The sequence below is a fragment of the Callospermophilus lateralis genome, unplaced genomic scaffold (assembly GCF_048772815.1).
Source record: "Callospermophilus lateralis isolate mCalLat2 unplaced genomic scaffold, mCalLat2.hap1 Scaffold_82, whole genome shotgun sequence".
NCBI classification, from domain to species: Eukaryota; Metazoa; Chordata; class Mammalia; order Rodentia; family Sciuridae; genus Callospermophilus; species Callospermophilus lateralis.
In genome coordinates, this window is record NW_027516260.1 from 575,329 (window position 1) to 597,673 (window position 22,345).

Sequence of the window (22,345 nt, forward strand, 5' to 3'; positions counted from 1 at the left end):
TAAGTTGGAGACAAACAGATTGAATCAAAATGGTGTCAGTACCAATTCTTGAATAAAACATCAGTAGCAAAATGAAGGCTGTCATTTTATAATTATTTCTTCCAAGTGTCAAAAGAAATTTCAGATTGCAGTTAAATCTGAATTGGCTTCAAAATGGCATTTGGTAGTTGGATAGTAAGTAGAAAGTAAAGATAAAATGAGGATGTATATTTGGTTTGTGATTTCAATGCTATGTGCTCCTGTTGCCACTCTTTGTCATACATACTTGTTCCCTTACAAAACACCACTATTAGTGCCACACAGGTTGAAGGCAAAGGCTGTCCCATCTTACCTTAAAACCATTGACTGAAAATAGGAATTAGGTTAATGCATTCAGGTTTTTTTTTTTTTAAAGAATGCTGGAAGCTTTTACTTACTTCCTTTTGAATAAGTGTAAATATAAATTAGTTCTAAATTTGGACACAAAAGTAGAAACTGAACATCATGTATAAATATGCATATGAATCATTAAATTTATGACTAAAAATGTAATTATGGATAAATTCACTCGAACAATCATTTATTTGGTCAACCAGCTGTTGAGTTCCTTCCAAATATTGGGCATTGTCCTAGGTGCTGGAGGACCTGGTGACAAAGGAGACAGAAGTCCCAGCAATTATAAAGCTTAATGATACCTAAATAAAAAATCTATTGCTAAAGTAACTGAGGGAGTTGGTGAAAGACAAAATATAATGTGCAAAGGAGATTATTCATGAATTTAAAAAAACTAAGTGGCATATTTATCCTAGAAAATGAAAGTGAAGAAGAAAATGGTAATCATTAGAAAGTGAACACTCAACACAAATTGACCATGTACATTTTTTCACATGATTATGTTTACCAATTTTTTAAAAAAATTCTTATTTGAAATAGACACATTTGTATAAATAAAATTTAACCTAATGTTCTTAGTTATATTTTAGAACTAATATGGTAGTTTTTAATAATTCCTCACTGCTGCTCTATATCTCATTGTAGGGTTGTTTCCGAAATTAAATTATATCTTAAGTATTGAGTATTTAAGGTGTTTTTAAATAACACATGTTTTCTCACGGCCATAACTTTGCTAGTGAATCTACATAGAATCATTTTATTGTGGTTGCAATCTATTTTATTATGGAAAGTACAGGATTTGTGATGTTTGTATTCTGTTACTATTTCCCCCTCAAGGTATTATTAGAACAGCTTTGCCAAACATGGGTAGAGAAGTCAAAGAACAATACCAAGTTCTCATTCAAGCCAAAGATATGGGAGGACAACTAGGAGGACTGGCTGGAACAACAGTAGTCAACATCACCCTCAGTGACGTCAATGACAATCCAATTCGCTTCCCCAAAAGTGTGTAATTTACCCTAACTCAAAATTTGCAGAGCCATATGAAATTATTGAATTACAATGTTATATAATGCATTAGCAATTAAAATCATTTCCCAGACATTTTTTTGGTTTCAGGGAGCATAAGTCAACAGACAAAAATTGCATGACATCAGAATTTATAATTTCAATGTATTTCACATCCCATATTATTTTAATAGAAAATAGAGTTAATAATTGAACAATCAGACTTATTAAATCAATGTTAACTAAAACAAAATATTTATAGTTATTTGGGTGGGATCTTACCCTGATACATTATTAACTTAAGACGTAACACAAATATACATAATCTGATATAAGGCATCATATTTATAATACATGTACCATCAGATTTTTTATTATATATTTAACATAATAATTCTGTGACTCCATTTTTGTAAATATACACATGGAACTATATTCATATACTTTTGTGAATAGGATGATATTGATGATATTTTATTATTTTAGTTCTGACTAGTTATTTCATTTTAGTTTTGCAATAGGTGAAAATTGCTACAGTTTCTTTTGATAATAGAATGGTTCACACCTGTATCCTCTCTATAACTCTGTGTTTCCCTTTGAAAATGAGTATTTCTCACTTGTATTTCATCTAGTTTTCTGTTACAGTATTACATTTAACACCAATCAGTACCTATTCACTTCCCAGTGCATTTTGGGGAATTATTTCTCTGTTCCTCAGAGTTAGAATATTGATGCTGAATGGTTTTAGTCGTAGTTTTATAAGAAATTTGATTAAGTCACCAGGTAGTTTTTTGTCTAGAGAGTTTAAAAACCAAAATGATTTTTTCTTTTTCCACTTCAGAAGGACAATTAGGGAGTTCATCTACTAAAATCTGTAGCACTAAGAATATTTAAATAATTGTATGTTTTATTGCTTTGGCTACATGTTTTCATATTTGAATGCTTTGTCACTTTTTTCTATATAGTTTCAACCTATATTTTCTTCATTGGTATATATTTTTATTTAGTAATCAGAAAGTCTAATTGCCAAATGTTTGGAATGGCATTTAGAAATCATACTTTAATGCATATGTTGATTAGTCAATTGAACCATTCTACCAGGACACATATTAAAAAATGCCATGTGATTCATGCTAAACATACATAGTTTCTGTCAATTTAAAAAATTTATGAATATGTTTCAAAGATAACACCAAACTTTAGAACATGGAAAGTATATAACAAAGTTTACTAGATAACGTTATGAGCAATAACACAAAATTCCTTAAAGCAATATTTTTTCTTACTTTTTTATTGAGGGAAACAGAAAAAACATTAAAAGGAGAAACAAATAATTAATTTGATTACCTATCATATGATCTCATTAAAGAATATGGTTCAAATTCTAAAAGCTATTCATGTTTTTCTTTTTTTTTCTGTAGTTCTTTCTTATTCCTTTCTTTCTGTTTTATTTATTTTTTTAATTTTTTTTATGTCTGCTTTAAATTCGGCAAACTGTGATAGATTATTGAGCAGTATGGATTGAGAGATTATTCTGTTTGCATGTAAAATGTGGGATATTAAACATGGGTTCAGATTCAGGTTTTGTGTGTATATAAAGCCTGTGGAATCTATAGTGTAGCAAATATGTTCTGGGAAATGTGATATTCTTATTTATATGGGTGATAGTGGTGTTTCCAGGTCAGAAATTCAAAACCACTACCATTGGAAAGATGTCCTATTAGTGGGTATGTGTCAGGGTTTTAGCCCCTGGTTTCCTCCTGACCTGCGGGAGACATGGGGAAAGCATGCCCTGACCAGGATGAGCCAAGAAAGGCAAAGGTTGACTGGCCTTCGGCACCCAGGTGCCCACACCCTGCCCTCCCTCGCTGAAAGACAATCAGACACGCTAGGGAGACCTTCAAAGCAGGATCTTGTTTATTGAGGAAGTACACACAGCTAATATAATGCTCAGGAGCCAATCAGAATAAAGGTCAGAGGGGTGGGGTGAGTTCACTTGTACACCCTTCCCATGTTCTGTAAGGGAAGGCATGAGCTGTCCACGAGGGTGGAAGAGTACTGGACCTATCCTGGAGGTGGTCTGTTTTTTCTGTCACCACCACACTACGTACTGGCTGATTGCCAGGCACCATCCCAGCCACATGTGCGGCCCCAAGACCGGGAAGCAGGCAGCAAGTCATGTCCTACAGGTATGGGTGAAGAGTATTTTGTAGAAGTTTGGGCAGGGATAATAGACCTGGAAAATACACAATGAAAGTCTTGATTCAAGAGAAGCTACATATAGTTAGGAGACACAAATTCCTGCTTAGATCCCACTGAAACAGAAAGATAACTTTAGATCGTATGTAGGGGGTAAAAGAATATGGATAGGTCCATAGGCTTGTTGGGTATTTATTCAAGTTTCAATTTGTGTTTTTAAGGGTGATTAAACAAGAAAGTATGTGAGAGAAGAGAGCATTGAAACTGTTAGAGCATTTATAAGCTATTCCATGAACTTTATGATTACTGTCTTATCTTCTTTTTTACAATAACATTATTAGATTAATATTTATCACTTTGCCTATAAAGAAGATGGACCCTTAGAGAGATAAATACTCAGTTATCAACAATGAATTGAAGTTACAAGTTTTTTAACTCTGAAGTTCACAATTCTTCTAATTTAACATGATATTAAAAATAAAAACTATGGTTTTCTTTATATGCCACTCTAAAACAATATTATTTTAAATGCACCTCTAAAACAATCATAACATATATTAAACTGCCTATACTCATAAAGAAAAAAATGAGAGGGCAATAGAAAATTACTTAGCAGATCACTGTGATCAAATTATTTTATGATTGTATTACATGCACATTTGAACCACTGTCTAGCATTATAATAAGTGGGAGATATTGTTGAATTATTTGAAGGAAGAAGGTTTTCATGTTTTGCATGAATAAAAAATTAGTCAAACTGCCTGAAGTTTTACATGTCTTTGTGTCAAAACTTTTTTAGTGTAACATCATTTTGAATTACATTCGTCAGAGGAAAAGACAGAATACATTTATACACAGTAAAACCATTTCTTTCGAGGCCAGTGCTCATTTAGCAGAAACATTTCTCATATGGAGCAATTAAACAGCAAATGTGACATAAAATTATGAACTGAAATGATATCTATTTGAATGTTAATGTCAAGAAAACATGTATTTCCTACATAAATAACTTAAAGGAGAATTCCCCAGACTAGCTATATTTGCTCATGACTCTTAAACAGTTATGATAAAAAATCTTGCTTCAGATGAATTTGAAATACTTTTTCCATTGCTTAAACATGCACAACATAATTTCTTAGAATTTACTTATCACAGTGCTTTATGGCAATGTGTATTCATATGCATGTATGACTTATTAAGCCCCCATTTGCATCCATTTTCTTCTATAAAAGGAGATGGGAAACCATAAATGGCAAATGTATTTGTATAAAACTTATGAAAATAGTTTATCATTTTACTGTTGATTTAAAATTTATTGCCCCATGATTTTATAACTTTTCTCAGTCTGATAATGATGATGATGACTATGGTATTGACTAATAAATTACTATGTTTTACACAACATAGAAATTGTTGTGTGACAATGATTTGGATGTTCCTTCTCACTTAACTCTTATAATGACTCAGTTTCAGAAATAAAATTGCAATGCTATTTTGTTTAAAAAGTAAAAGAGATTCATCCAGGAACTTCATTTTTAAATTAACTCTCTCTCTAGAGTGGAAATTTATTTTTGATGCCTATGTTTACCCAAAAAGTTCCTCCAAGTAACCCAGAAAAGTGTCCACAAATGAAACCAACAATACTGGATCAGAAGTGGAAATAACGTGATACCTACAAAAAGAACTCTCTCTAAAATCATATGAAGAGAAAGTATTTTCTTTAAAAAATGTTTTGCGTGAGAGTTATATGGCTCCTATCTATTACAATCAGGGATATCTCTAGAGAATCTTTATTTGTAAGTAAGCTACAAAAATATTAATGATTTCTATTACATGAATTTGAAGTGGCTAAACCATCTAACAAGCTGATCTAAAGTATATATTATGAAATCAAATTACTTAAGTAATGGGGTCGATTCAAGAGTATAAACATATACGCACATAGATATTTATGTGGTTATATATACACAAACATACACACAGTCTCAGAATATGTGTTATATGTGTTAAAATAGAATATCTCCTGGCCTTTGAGTTCAGAGAAGGCCTTGTACTACTCATCTGGATATGGTGAGGATCACTCAGTTCCTTTCACAAGCTTCCTTGTTACTCCCAAGTGCATTTTTTACACCTCACTTCCTATCTTGCCTGGAAATTCTGGCTAAGGGCAGGCGACCTGTTTATTCTCCAAACACAAAAAAATAAACAAACAAAACCTAATAACACTCCCATAATATGGCTAATCAAAGCCTTTGAGCCTGGTGTAAGTTGGATACAAATGTTACAAAGTTGTAATATGTATACACTATGTATTTATGTTACATTATTGCAGAAGGGCAATAATGTAACATAAATTACATTAAGGGCAATAATGTAACATAAAACAAAATGCCATGTATTGCTTTTTAGATAAAAGAGCTTTGATATGTGATAAGGACTGAAGTATACAGTAGTGTAGAGAAAGCCCACAGAAACAGTAAGTGAAGCAGAGCCTGGAGATATCTCAATAACAGAGTGGAAAGGACACGGGGATCTTCTGGACTCAAAAAGGAAGTTAAGTAAGAGGAAGACCAATGAAGAAATGACTTCAGCAAGAAGATGGCTTTTGTGTTAATATGATGAGCTTGATGGAGGGGAGAAAGCAAAAGGCCATTGAAAAAGGCTTTAAAATCCTTAAAAAGTGTTTTCAAAATCGAAGCCACAAAGAAATATTTCTAAGATATATAAGCAAAGAAGTGATACATGAACTCTCACACAAAGAGAAAAAATAACTGAATTAAAGAAATCATGCTCTGTTTATCATTCGAGTATGAAAAATCTTGAAAAGAAAATGAAGTTATGAGAAGATGAAAAAAAGCAGATCAAGTCTTTAATACTTAAATTTCTGACATTAGTGACGGTCTTTAACCATAGTTGTGAAAGAATCCTAAAGCTACCTTTAACTCCATATGGTTCACATTTCTCTACTTCATTTTTGCTTTATTATTGGTCTTAGGAGCTATATAGACAAAGAAACTGGATTTTGAAACTGTTTTGTTAATAAGAGCAACACAGAACCAAGTGTAATAGTAAAAACCTTGGAAACAAAATTCTGATATGTAAGAAATATATCTTATTAACAAATATTTGATGTAATAAAATATATCATTCAATAGAAAAATAATTAAAACTGCAGTTTTATTGAAGTAATGAATTGAAGTAATTGAATAATGTAAAAATAATATAATTTTTTATTTGAACCTGCATAAAGAGAATAAATTTTTAAATTTCTTCCCTCAAGCACCAAGTATAGATTTTTTAAGTAATTGACAATCACACAACTTGGAATAAAAACAGTGATAAACTTATGAACACAATATATATAAATGTACTGGATGGGAATCCATATCATTACAGAACAATGGAAATGTTGGAAGAAATGATATCTACATTGATTACTGAAATAATATTATTATAATAGTGTTAGTGGAAAACCAAAGCTATACTGAAATACTTACAGCACTGCAAAACATGACATCCTATTTAAAGGTTTGTATATATAGAACTATGAAAAAGTAGAAGTGAAAAGACAGAAAGGGAAGGAAGGAAAGAAGGAAGAAGAAAGAGAAGGGGGAGAGAGAAAAAAAATCAAAGAGAGCATTGAAACCATTCTTGAAAAAATAAATGATAGTCAGATATTTATACATGAAGAGATTTGTAGTGATAGCTAGTGAAACATTAAGGCACGGGCAACTAAACAGGGAAAGTCCAACAGTCAAATACAGGCAATAGAAAAAAAGAAAAGCCAGTGCATTTGCACATGATTCATGATGGTATGATGGCCATTAAGAAATCAAATTAAGAGACAGCTAGTTGGACTGTCAGTTAACGAATTGGTTTTGGCTAAAAGAAACTAAACTCTGACATGAGAGAGAATATTACAAAACTTCATCTCTTCCAGATTACCTTATTAAAGTCTCAAAAGGAAATTCATGAGTAACCAATCCTTTGAATAAATAGATGAGGTCATCTGAATTTGAAAGTCTAAATATTTATTTGTTTTAAGTATATCTATATCTATCTATATCTATATTGATCTTTATTTTTATTTGTTTTTATGTGGTGCTGAGGATCAAACCCAATGCCTCACAGGTTCAAGGCAAGTGCTCTACTACTGAGCCACAATCCCAGTCTTGAAAGTCTAAATATTTATTAAAATTTTGTTAGTTTACTTATTTTTGGTACCAGGAATTGAACCCAATGGCAAATAACCACTGAGCTACGTCCTTGGCCATTTTTATTTATTTATTTTTATATTGAGACAGAGTCTTGCTAAATTTCTTAGGGCCTCCTAAATTTGCTGAGCGTGACTTTGAACTTGTGATGCTCCTACCTCAGCTTCCTGAACTGCTGGGATTACAGGCATCTGCCACCATGCCCAGATAGGCTCTTAGTTTAAAGGTGCTCAATTTTTTTTCTAAATCATAAGAAAATTTGTATTATTTTTGTGGAATATTTTGATAAGGTTATTTGACAATTTATGTTAGAATTCTTAATGTGCTATATCTTATTTGATTAATCAGAAATTATAGGGATAAAGTCAACTGAAAGAACTGTTTACATATTTAAAAAAGGATTTAAGGGAATATTAAATGCACTCTGTTAAGATGAATGAACAATGGAAAGTTATTGATGCACTTGAAAGGATGTGAACTCTTGCCAAGATCTACATCATGTTTATTACCATGTAACAGGAATAGTGAGTATATAATTCATATGTATTGAATATATATATATATATATATATATATATATATATATATATATTATAGAATGTGAAAGAGATTTTTATTCTGATAATAATTAAGTAATATAAATGGGCTGTTGAAATTCCAATGCAATTTTTTGAAAAAAATATAAAGGACAATTAGATTTGTAGGGAAATATAGATATGTTTATTGAAACTGTAGTTACTATAACTGCAGTATTAGATGTAAAACTTATACTTGCATAGAGGTACTTTGTAAAAAGGAAAGGAGAATCAGAAGTCCAGAAAAAAATGTAGTCAGTTTTCCTTTTTTTTTTTTTTTTTTGCACTACAGGCATAGAAAGAGTGTAGAAATAAATTAATTTTATCTTTAAAGCCTCATCCCCTTTTGAATATTTTTAAATCTCCTGATAATCTTTTTCTCCATATTTTCACTGACTGTGCTCTTTAAACTTTGAAAATAGAAACCCTCCTGTTTATGCCTAACCCACTAAGTCACACATTATTGAAATGTACATGCTTCAATATGGCTAAAAGTATTAATTTTGAGTTATTTGTATTTTAAAAGCTTGCTTACTAACAAAATATTGCCTCAGTTTAATTGATTTCAGGTAGTAAAATGAGACCAAGTGGACAAACCAAATAAAGTAATCATTCTGTGGGTCAGAGATGCCACTTGACTGGTCCTTCTCATAACCTAGAACACCTGAAACAGGTGTTGAACAGATTATCTGAGCTTATAGGGCACATCTCCCAGGACTGTGTTCAATGATGACACATAGTTGACTTGAAATTGTCTGTGGTGGGAGTTCTTATGCCATAGAAGTTGACAAACACTAAAACTCAGGGCTTATACCTGCATTCCTTCCCTACTCAATATGTATGTTCACAGTCATACCCTACCAGGATATGAATGGGAATTATGATAACAGTATAGACATCATAGTTCTAATGTGATGATAAAAATATTTATTGATGGGAAAGATTTTGGATACATGCTACAAAATGTAAAGCAGTTTAGAAATGATTCCTAAAAATATTTATTCTTCTTAAAGGGTAATATGTATTTTAAAATGTCTTTCTTTCCTTCATATTTATGTCCATTGACTTTCTAAAAGCTTTATACATTTATTCCATGTTATTTCTGTGTCAGAAAATAATGTACTCACTCCCTGTGAGTGATAGACATGACCCTGTCTCTTCTTGCAGAAGAGCATGAGGAAGACATTGCAGGTACCTCAGAGAGAAGTACTACGGGAGACTCAGTTAGCACACAATAACAGTAATACAGAGAAGAAATATGTGTGAGATCTCTGTTAGCAAAGACTATGGTAGTTGTGAAAATGATAATATGTGTATAGATTTCAACAATTTTATTGGATCAAAAAATGGTAGTATTTATTTTCTATCAATGGAGGATTTTAATTTATGGAACAGGAGAAATACTACTTGCTGAGACATTGCATATTAGATATCTTTTGGAGGACATGGCAATCCTATAAGCTCTATGTGGAATGCAACAAGATCGATGCCTTGAAGTTTTGGAACATCATAATGTTTTGCCAAGTATAAAACTCAGAAGTTGTATATAGAGAAATTTAAAATATAAAAAAAAATTAGTGTGAATAGAGTAAATGAAGTCAAGAGGATAGATGAAATTAACTAGAAGAGAAAAATCAAAGGGGCGGCTGGAGACAATGGCTCTTGACCATGATTGTCAATAGAACCAGAAGGAATGTAAAAAATCCTGTTATTCAGGTCTAAACACAGAACCACTAAAGTAACCCCTCTTTGGGTTATTCTTGGGCTGCAGCATTGTATCCAAATCTTTCCATATGATGCTAACATGCAGCAGGAATTTTATCTGATCTTGAGGACATAACAAAGGGCATTGGGGAGGGGACAGCTGTGAAGTGGAAGAAACCAGAACTCTATATAGAGAATGTAAGAGATGTTAGAAGTGTGCTTCAAAAAAGAGGGAATGTTGAAGAGGGTTGAATGATGCCCAAAAATTGTTAAGAATTTAATGACAAAGAAATAAAACTGGCAATATCAGAGGAAATCTTTAACAGAATAGTGGCTTCAAAAACCAGCCTAAGTCTACATGTGGCTTGCTTCTTAGCTAGAAATACGTCACAGTGACAATAAAGGAGAAATTTTGTTAAAAAGGGGACAATAACTAAAAGAGTGCCTGGAGTCAGTTTGGAGCAAAAGAAAAACTTTGTGAAATAATCAAATATGAACACTGTCTATTCTTGGGAATATCTCAGTTAAGAAGAATATTGATTGTGAAAACAGACTGTGTGATAAATTGTACCAGTATTTGCATATTGCTGGAGTTCAATAGTAAGAAGGGAAGATGAAGGATATCTCAATTGAAATTGGCTAAAAAGCGGGAGGGGGATGCTTACAGATGTAATAAAAGTTTATTATTGAAATTTTTACCATGATGCTAAAATTCAGTGAATATCATCTAGACAAGTATTGTCCAAAGTCAAATGTAGAATTTAAAATGAAAATGTCAGGATGCATTTAAGACTGTTGAGTCATTAGTCAGAACAAGATATTTTGTGTGTTTTTTTTTTAAAAAAAAACACTTTTTATAGAGTATGGGGAATAATAGAAAAAGTTTATGCTGAGGTATTCTTTGAGAGAGTGATGAAGAGTTCCCATATAATCAAAGTAAGTAGTGTGGTTGCTCTTTTCCTAGCCTCAGGTATGTAGAGAAGAGCCTCCTCAGCAACCAGGGCAGATCACAATGGCTGCTGTTATTTTCCCAGACAGGGAGCAAATCCTTGGGATAGTGTCTTCCATATGTTTAAGAATGTTGAAGTACCCAAGGAAAGCTGTTTGTAAAAATAATTACATGATAACCAAAGGAAGGGTAAAGATGTAGCTGCAGAAGGGAAAAATACCCAAGAGTCATTTTAAGTCCTACAAAGGAGATTTTCCTCATATTGAGAATCTGTGTGTGGAGTGCATCACTGAGGGATCTGGAGGGTGAGGCAGTGTTCTATCAAAGTAGAGGCAATTCCTTGCTCTTGGGGGTTGCAGGATGAGATGCTTCCAAGATTCTTCACTCACTGCCACTCAGATAATTCAGACCTGGAGAAGCAAAACTATACCTTAAAACAAGGACACACCAAACCCCTAGCTTTGCTGTGTCCTACAGTTGGGGAGTAATATCTTGGAGAATTAATAGGGAACAAAAAACTGACCACTATATTGTAGTTACTGCTGCAGATGATGTTCTGGCTCAACATTGTTTTCATCCAAGGAAAGACATTCACTGAGGAAATGGAGAGGGGAAGAAGGAGAAAAATGAACATGCTGTACCTATTCCAATAACAGGAATATTAGTGAGGGATTGTTTGCAGGTTTGGGAAAGTGAAAAATCTACATAACACCATTCTAATTTTATTCTGTGAAATACAGTTCACAGTCATTACCTGGGAAAAGAATTAGTGAAGTTAGTAAAGCTGAGTTTGTGGAGAGTGGATTGGTTTAAAATAGAAATGAAAAGAGAATGGTAGTTACTTTAGCATCTGCATACTTTGCAAGCAATGAGGAAAGTGAATTCTAGGTTAATGATCATAATTTAAACCAATATCTAGCTGTCTTTCTTGTTTTTTCTTAGTCATACATCTCTCCTCTTTAGAAGATTAATTATGACTATTAAGGGTTGTCTTTTGTCAGATATAGTAATAAAAGAATGTCAGAAACCAGGCATGGTGGCTTATCCTGTAATGCCAGCAGCTTGGGAAGCTGAGGCAGGGGAATCACAAGTTCAAATCCAGCCTCAGCAATTTAGCAAGACCCTGAGCAACTCAGCAAGACCCTGTCTCTAAATGAAATATTATAAAGGGCTGGGGATGTGGCTTAATGTTTAAGCATCCCTGAATTCAATCCCTTGTACAAAAAAGGTGGGGGGCACTGGGAATATATATAGGCCACACATTAATAGTTTATTGAAATGATAAATCAAACTTTTCAAGTGGATTTGGAAAGGACAGGAACAAGATGAGAATTTATACAGATTAATATACCAGTGGTCCTTCTGATATTGGAGTTGATAGATCACAGTGGGAGTAGCTGAACAAAGAAAATTATAAGTCAGGAAATTCTTAGCCTATTAGCTTTTTCATGTGGTTGTTTCTGTGGATTGATTCTATGGATTGATGGTTCTGTGGATTGTTTCCTATTAGATGACCTCACAGACCCAATATCAAGTTGGCTCAGTTCACACTCTCAGTCTAAATATCATACATGGAATAGAATTATAAACATTGCTTCAGACCTTCGAAGTTGCCATGCTAGATTAATATTTGTGATTTTTCAATTAAATTCTTCAATGACATTAAATTGTTAACACTCCTAGATATGTTTAAACTCATTTGAACATTACACAATATATACATATTTTTAAAAGTAAGATGGGGAACCCCATAAATATGTATAAATTTATGCTCTTATGTAATCATTCAAAAGAAAATTATTGAATTCTGAAATAGACAAAACTATAAAAAATCTGTTTATCCATTTTTATATTGTCTTCATCATCCTGTGGACAAAGCTACTAGAAGCTGCAGTTGGACCTAATCTTTTACCTGAATTACAGGCATGCTAAGTAATTAACTTACTATATAAATATGATTTACATCTGGCCCTATATTTTTGCATTGTTTTATTTGCATAGAACCAGAAGTTTTAGATGGATGAGTTCTTATTACTCTTAGAAAAGATTTATTGCTATCATTACATAGAATTTATAAAACTTAATCCATTAATTTTAGATATATACTTAACAATTCATGTACATGCTTGTACAATTTAGAAGGGACATTTATAACCTTTGTAAACGTTCTTTTCTCTTTTAGTTGTTGAGAACTGAGATTGTATTAGATATAAACATTTCTAAATTGCACTAGATTTTACAAACATTTTGTTTTCCTTTCCTCTTCTGAGTTCTTTGAATTTCCTTTGTTTTTTTTCTACTATTGTATTTTAAAAGGGAAATAATTTAACTAAAATAGTAAAGTTGTTGGTGCCCAATCCTTGACATTTTAAAACGTGTTCAACCTGCACTTTTACTAAGTCAATCATTGCTAGAAAATGCTTCTCTTTCAATTGATACAAGTTTTTCAATGGCTTTAGGTAATGATAAATTTGTGAACAATTTAAGATGAAAAATGTCAAAACTTTTTTAGAAAACTTATATCAGTAGAGTAGAATAAACACTAGTTCTCTTCAAATTTATTGTCACTAGTCTCATAGACATTCTGAGAGTGAGTAGGGATAGATTTGTCATTCCTGAGGTTCTATTTACAGATGTTTAATGTGTTTGGTTTAAGCCCAGATTGAAGTCAATTTTGTCATCAGAAAGGTCTTTTCTTGTGGACTTTTTTTTTAATTAAAAAACTGCTTTAGCATTTTGAAGACAGAGGACCTAAAATATTACTAAACTATCAAAATATTTTGTTATTCCTGAATTCTCCAATTTTCAGAACAAGAAAATAAATATTTTAGTAAAATTTAAAATAATTTTTCAGCATTCTCTTTTTTTCATTCTCACACATTTGTACGCAGCTTTCTCTTTCTTATTGTTATTCATATAGAAAAAATATTATAATGCATATTCATGGGGACATTATCAATAAAAATATTATTTAAAATTTAATTAGTAGTAATGGAAAATATAAATTATGTTATTATACACACACACACACACACATATATATATATATATATATATATATATATATATATATATATATAAAACTAAATTTTATTTACTATTGTACCAGTGAATTTTTGAAAATAAATCTACAAGATGAATCAAAATTATTATTACACCAATCTTAAAAATAAAAGAATCACTAAATATTTTGCCCAAGGTCACAGAGATATAGGTAAAGTTTCTATAAAGTTATTATTATTTTTTTAACTTACAACGATGTTGGTTGCTTTCTCTTGGTATGTTCTTTACATACTACATTATTTGTCTATTATTACATTTGCCTAAGAAATCAAATCATATGCAATTAGGTGAAATTAGATGGCATTTCAAGGAAAAAGCATACAGGATCATTATTTAAACAATTCTATGTCTAAATCTAATTATGTAATCTACAGTTAGGTGATTGTGTATGTATATGCATATACACATTCTGAATATTAAATGTAAACTTTTTTAAAAAATTGTATAATTATTTAGGTGGGCTCAAGGATACAATTTTGAGTTCTTAAAATGTTTAATAATTCATATCAATTTATTCTTAAACATTTCATATTTCTAGCATTCTAGTGCCGCAGTCCGGCTGCACCAAACTAACGGGTGGGGGGGGTGACGAGCAACTTGTGTACATTGATACAGCAGGAGTGGGAGCCGTTTATTGTAGGACAGGAGGGGTATATATAATATATACATTCCACACAGCTTATCTTAATTAACGTAAACTAGATACAAGAGTCAACCAATAAGGAATCTCCACACTTAATGGCTCTCTGACATTACTTCACAAACCACTCCCTCTGGCAAAATGCCAGGCGCCAACTTGACTTGTTTACAGACCCTAACATTCTAGTATTTAAATTTTTTAATTTGTTCTTTCTAGGTATACATGACAGTAAAATATATTTTGACATATTATACATACATGGAGTATAACTTCCCATTTTTTTGGTTTACAATGTGGAGTTATAGTGGTTGTATATTCATATAAAAACATAGGAAAATTATGTCCAAATTATTCTGTGGTCTTTCCTATTCCCATCTCTCCCTTCCCTTCATTCTCATTTATCTAATCCAATGAACTTCTAGTATTTTTAAGCTCCAATTATTACCTGTCATATACAAATGATCTTTATAAATAGTTGAATGTTGAGCTCTTACACAATTTTTTTGTCATCTGAAGACTTATTGCTTTAAATATAAAATGTATTTCAAAAGTAAATTTGTAAAAATTTATTTCATCGTTTTAAAAAAATTTTCACATTGCTGAAAGTTTTCAAGATATTTATAATTTGTTCATTCATTTAATATATTTGGTTATATCATATTTTCTCAGTAAATTAAAACATTATTTATATTCTTTTAAGTAAATATATCTCTCTTGATAGTTTCATTAATGCTTCTGAATTTTCTAAAAGGGAAAAATTGAAGGAAACTATATAAATTTGATCACTAAAATTCCACCTTAGATCATTACATGTAATATTTCTTCTTTCCCAAGGGATTTTGGGAAAGCATCATTTGTGCATTCTATGAATATGTAAATATATTTATTACTGTGGGTACCATCTCTTGTCATCTGTTTTATTTCTTAATCTGTGTTGTATAGGTAGTGCCATTAAGATGTTTCATATGCATCAAAAGTAGGACACCCAGAAAATGATGGCAGTGTAATTTCATAGTACATCATAAACAATTCAACTTTTGCACAGCTGAAGATTACTTCAGAGTTCTGAATTAATCTGAATGACCCCAGCTTTAATGCTGTTGAGATTCTAGAAATGATAAAATGTCAAGTCATTGAAAATAAACCGACAGAACCTAAACAATTTGACGTGACTAATGCACAGTTTCTCTGGCTTTTTCCATACTCTGTAGCTTCTATTACCAGCTGCAGTATTTTACAGAGCAATGCTTGTCTTAATGAACATGCACATCTTTCACCTTATTGAAATATATGTCTGTTATGTAAAGAACAGAAAATCTACTGTTGTGTGTATTTGAGTTTTACATGCACTAAAACCTCGATGCACAGAAGAAATGTAAGTGATAAATAATTTCTTTATTACGTCTTAATTTTAAGGGATACAGACTAGTCAAATGCTGTTACATCAACCATATATGGACAATGCCACTCTGAATTTACCACAAGTTTTCCAAAGCCATTAAATATTAATGAAATTTGTGAGAATGCTCTGAGATGACAACTCTCAAAAAGAACTGCTTAGATAACTTATAACTTATATTGACAGAGTACTACAAAGTATAGCTATCTTCACATTTATTGTTAATGGACTCATAAAGTGTTCTTTTTTAAAGCATAAAATTCACATCTCAGCATAGTGTCTTCAAGGGGGGTTATTTCATCTCTAGTCTGCATTATTTGGTACCCTTCAAAGTTTAAAGTGCTTTTTCTCACAATAGAGGGTCTCAGTTTTGGCTAGACTTTCCATACTCACTAACCATTATCCAGTAGACATGACTCTAGTCTTTATTATTTTTCTCAATACACAATTTATTTATTTTTGCTTCTATACTTTTCAAATAAAAAGCTACCTTATGAAATCTAATACGCAACTTGAAGCTGCTCTAACTGAATATATTGGAAAGTGTCTGCAGAAATACCCTATGCTCTTTATATCCTCCTATTTCCCTAAAGATATCATCCAACACCTGCCCTGCACTCCTCAGGGAGGTATCCTCACCAACCCAACAGAAATCCCCTGTATAGAGCATCATGCTATTGCTCTCAAATCAATTTTTATCCTTTTACTTTGTAATGTTTAACAATAAATTTCCTAACTAAATATCCTATGAGAGGGAGATTTATAGTACTCATTCAACTTAAACCTCCATTTCTCTATTTTTTCAGCAAAAAAATTAAGACTCTAACACTGATGGACCATGAGATTGGACTGTGACTAATCATACTATCAATTTAAAGCTTTTATTGTTTCTACTGATTTTTATCCCAATCACACAGTGAGAATCAAATGTTGTAGACTCACTTCCTAATAAATCATATTTATATTTAATTGACATTAAAAATTTTAAAAGGGGGATTCCACTTCTTGGGTCCCTTTCTTCCTCCGGGAGAAGTCTTTTGTGCTGTTCTTTAATAAACTTCTAATTTCTACTCTGAAAAAAAAATTCAAAAGGAAGTGAAAAATATCTCATATATTCTGTGCTCTGTTACTTTTCTCTGAAATTTCTCTTTGAGAAGTTGAGTAAAACTTGAGTGACTATGCCCCATGCCTTACTGCCACACTAAAAATAAATTCAAGCATCTTCATGCTTGCTCAAAACTCAGGAGTCCCTCAAATCTGTACTTATTGAGAAATATTTGTGATCTGAAGAATGTAGGTGACAATGGTCACATTAATTTCTACTAGGTACTTGTCACTTTTTGATAAAAGACAGATTGCCCTTGAATGTCCCACTTCCCACTTTATCCTTCTTGGAGACAATTGGGCAACATTTAATCCTTTCATTTTTTATTTTTCTAGTTGATCTGGTGGCCTAGGTTTCAAACCCTGCTTAGAATTTTGTGAACATTGAACATCTGGCAGCAACTGTGTTGTTTGGCAAATAAAACCTAATGAAAACAATACTAGTTTATGAGAAATGGCTACTTGGATCAATTACTATGACTTTCATTAAATATGATTCCTTAATAAAGTCTATATCAATGCTCCAACATTGTCATTAGAAAGTTTTATTATCATTTGTTTGTATTGTATATTTACTTATTTAAACTGTATATGGTGTATTCTTTTAGAAAGTCATCTTACATGTATAATACTAAACAATTAATTACTTACTCACAATTATTTTAGGTCAGTATAAACTATACCTTCTAGTGGGACACAGTGGCTCATGCCTGTAATCCCAGCAGCTCAGGTGACTGAGACAGGATCATTGCAAATTCAAAGTCAGCCTCAGCAAAAGCAAGGCGCTGATCAACTTGGTGAGACCTTGTTTCTAAATAAAATACAAAATAGGGCTGAGGATGTGGCTAAGTGGTTGAGTGCCCCTGAATTCAATATCTGGTACCAACCCCAAATATATATATATATATATATACCTTCTTTCTTGTGCATCAAATAAACAAGATATAGGTGGATATTTAGCCCTCTTAAGACAGAATGTGTGTTCTATTGAGGTGATGTTCTTTCGATGTCAGTTAAAATAAGGCAGATTTCAAAATAATTTACAAGAAAAAATGGGAAATATTTGGGAGGTAGAGGGTAGCTGGCAAAATTTAACTGTTACCAGGGCTGATGAGATTACCAAGTTTTGCCAACTGATTGTGAAATAACTATATATTCTATAAAAATAATTGGTAATGAAAAATGAAATGACTTAATTTAATAATTTTTCATGCCATCTTGAAGCAAATAATTATAATTTTAAAAAGTAATTTGTTGAGTGAACTTCACCATGCAAGAAAAGTCTTGAGTGCTGTCATTACTCAATATTCACATATGTACAAGAATTCTAAAAGAACTTAATCACTGCACTTTGTTTGTCCATGGGAAAGTGACATTCAAAATTTATTTATAGAATTTGAAACTGGAATTCCAGTATCAAAATTAAACATTGAACTTCTTCATTCATTTTAGCATCTGCACTTTTAATTTCCTCCTTTTCTTTTCCTTTTTTTAACTTTGATTTGAATATTATTGTTTACCCCATTAATATTCACTTTGATGAGATGTTCAAAAAATAGTATGTCCTATTTATTTTCTTTATCTTAAACTTTAAATTTTTGACAAAGGTTTTAAATTATGTCTACTATTTTCATAGTTCTGGAATATTTTCCACAGATAAGTATTCTTTTTTTTACATTTTTTTTCTGATCCAGTACATATTTCATGTAATGTAAGTATTCTATTTGGTGGTAAAAATGATCATTTTAATTTTTTCTCCTTTAATGAGAAAAAGAAAAAAATTGGGGAGTTCAAACTTTATGTACTCAGTTTAAATATTAGAAAGTGTGCCAAGTTAATATGTATTAAAAATGAGCTGACGCCTGGCATGCGCGCGGCTCTGGGTTTGATGCACCTCATACAAATAAAGATGTTGTGTCTGCCAAAAACTAAAAAATAAATATTGAAAAAAATCTCTCTCTCTCTCTCTCTCTCTCTCTCTCTCTCTCTCTCTCTCCCTCCCTATTAAAAAAATGAGCTGAATCTTTGTCTCCAATATGCCTTATTTAAATTCATCGAGGTAGAATTTTGTATTAGTGTACAGCTTATTATTTCAGTTCATTGTAAGATAAATTCATAGTCATTGTAATGGTTACTTTCTGGATACATAACCTTCAAATTCATAAATAACTATCCATCTATCTATTATCTATTTATTATCAATTTATTAATTTTATATATATATATATATATATATATATATATATATATATATATATATCTTCTTATTGTGTTTTAGATTATATTTTATTGGTATTGATTACTTTGGTGACAATTATGAAGACTTTTACCCTCACATAGAAGGTATACTTTGATATCCATCATATTAAAATATTTCCACACAGTAATTTTAATATAGCACACTCTATTATTTATAATACCCATTTAAAAATCAAAAGCAGGTCTACTGGAGTGAAAATGAAGTTATTACATATAATCATAATCCTTGACAGCAAATTGCCTTTGCATTTTGCTCTATAATGTTCCAAATTTGATTTACTTTTTGCAGTCTACATTTTTCAAACCTGATAATCTTCCTTTGCTAGTTCACTGTCAATGCAAATTACATATATTTTATCAGGCATCTTCCATCTGAAAGTTCCTAAATCTTCTCCTGTTGGCTCAGCTATTGGAAAAATAAGAGCTCTGGATCCTGATTTTGGACAAAATGCGGAAATTGAGTACACTATTGTTCCCGGAGATGGAGGGAATTTGTTTGACATCGTCACAGATGAGGATACACAAGAAGGAGTTATCAAACTGAAAAAGGTACATAAACAAAGGTTTTGACAGTTTACTATCTAAAAATAATTAAAGAAAATGAAAGAGTATTAGCAATTTTAATTTTCCTTTAATTAGTAATATTTTAAATAAAAAAGTTATAATTATGAAATATTCACTCCCACAGATAGTGTTATTCTATGATTTAACAAATATGGATTTATATTGAAAATTGAAGCCTAATAATTTGATTATGTACTTTTTTAACACTCTTATCAGAGTTTAATTTCTAATTAATTTTATAGCAATGTATGTACAAAAATGATCAATTTAAAAATGAAAAAACAATCAATAACTTTTATCTTACCAAAGTTGATCTTGACATTTCATGACTTTTTGGAGAACACAGAGTATAAATATCTAAGTTAGCACATTATTGGTGAGAGTTGATATCACAGTGGAGAAACACTATTGTTGGTAAGTTTTATTCAGTGCAGAAGTGGAAGAAATAAGAAAGGATAATAATGGACTTGAGAATTCTGTAAGAAAAAAGCCTACAGAGACTTTTACTTTTATCAGTTAGGAAGTAAGACTAGAAATATCCCCAGTGAAGAGATCATTGAAATAATACAAGAAAGAGATTTAGATGCTAATAGTAGTGAAGATTGAGAGAATTGTGATTCTGGCCAAACTTTAGAGCAAGAGAAAGAAAGGGAGAGTGGAAAGAGCAGCGGAGGAGGACAGCAAAGTTGTTCAGACCCTTGAAAGAAATCATTACTTACCAAATATGTAGTTTTGTCTTTTATTGGGTAGTGGCACATGAAGGAGTGTGTAAATGTGAGAAAGGAACCTGATTCCATTGGAGGCATGTAGATTGCTTCCATTATAATGAAGAAAACAATGAATTTTGAGTAGTGAAGTATAGCAAAAAAGTGAATCTTATTAAATTTAGGTCTTCTTTCCCCCTCTCCTTGTACAATGTATACTCTCTTAACCCCAAACTGCAGTACATGTCATTTCTGTTACTATTTATGATTATTTCAACCCAGAAGAAATATTTTTGAAATAAGTGCTATTAATCAGTCTTTTCTTCTCATATTTGTTAGGAGCTCTGAATTTTAATAAGAAACACTATGAATTATAATGAAAATCATCATAAAAGTAAATGTAAGCTTCATATAGATAGTCATTTTGTTTTTATTCCCACAAATGTACATAAATTGTACTTAGTCCAGAAGTTAGTTAACACACATGATACCATCTAAAATTATGCATTAATGCTGAATTTGAGAAATACACAAAGAAAAAAGGCGTATGATTCTTGTGTATTTCTCTTTTGTTATTTAGTATTTCTCTTTTCTACTCAGTAACATATCAGTGAATATTCTTATTAATTTTATGTAAAAGTATAATATTTAAATATTTTTCAAAATCAATCCAAATGAAACAACTGTAACAAATATTAATAAGCTAATAATACTAAAAATGGTAGAAAATATTTTACTATTTATGATCATAAATAGTATCTTAAAATTTAAAATTTAACCATTAAATTAATTAGATTTACAAAGTTTATCTGAGTTGCAGAATTAATACTAAATTATGCATATATACATTTAAATATTCTTTCATCTTGCTATTATAAAAGTATTTTATATTCATCAATGTAGTTTTATATATTTTATATTTACTTTTACAGACACCTATTTTTCATCCATGCCTGTAAGTAACTGATGATTAGATGTCAATCAGAAAAATCTTTATTTTTAAATATATTTGGAAAGAAATAGTGTTATATTTCTTTATTATTTTATGAAGTCAAAAATATAATGTTTTAAGGAAGTGTTGCAGTTATAAATTATAAAAAACTTAACTATTATTAATCAGTAAAAATGCATTTTCAGTCCAAGGAAAGATTCATAGTGAGTAGGTGCTACACCATTTTTTGTTTGAATTTTTGAGAATTTTAAAAAAAATTTTTATTGGATTGACTTTGAGATTTATAAAACTATGGAAATGCCTTATTAAAATTGAATTACATAATGCAGATAATCAATCTGAAAAATGTGTCTCTAAAAAAGACAAAACAGTGTATCCTCCTGAGGTAAATTAATCATTCATCTTACTGGCATAAAACTCCTTGTCCAAATAAATCTGTGATTATACCTTTCCCTTCATCATTCAAGGGATATTTATGGTGTAGCCACCATGTCCCAGATCCATTTTGGACTCAAAGATAGACATTCCCTGTTCTCCAGCTCCATCCATTCAATTGGGAAAATCGGAAAATTAACACATGAAATATCTCTATCAGCAATGATAGATTCAAGCTGATAGACATAAATCAAGGTAAAGAGA

General features: G+C 31.2%; 1 protein-coding gene across 1 annotated transcript in view; it reads left to right on the plus strand.

Annotated features, from left to right (window-relative positions):
* Window positions 1-1,214: 1,214 nt before the first annotated feature.
* The window catches only part of LOC143640985 (cadherin-12-like), a 76,794-nt gene continuing 55,663 nt past the window's right edge, over window positions 1,215-22,345 (plus strand). Inside the window, exons 1-2 of the mRNA XM_077108461.1 lie at window positions 1,215-1,377; window positions 19,848-20,035. Coding sequence (XP_076964576.1) covers window positions 1,236-1,377; window positions 19,848-20,035 — 330 coding nt within the window. The 5' untranslated portion in view covers window positions 1,215-1,235. The remainder of the gene's footprint in view (window positions 1,378-19,847; window positions 20,036-22,345) is intronic.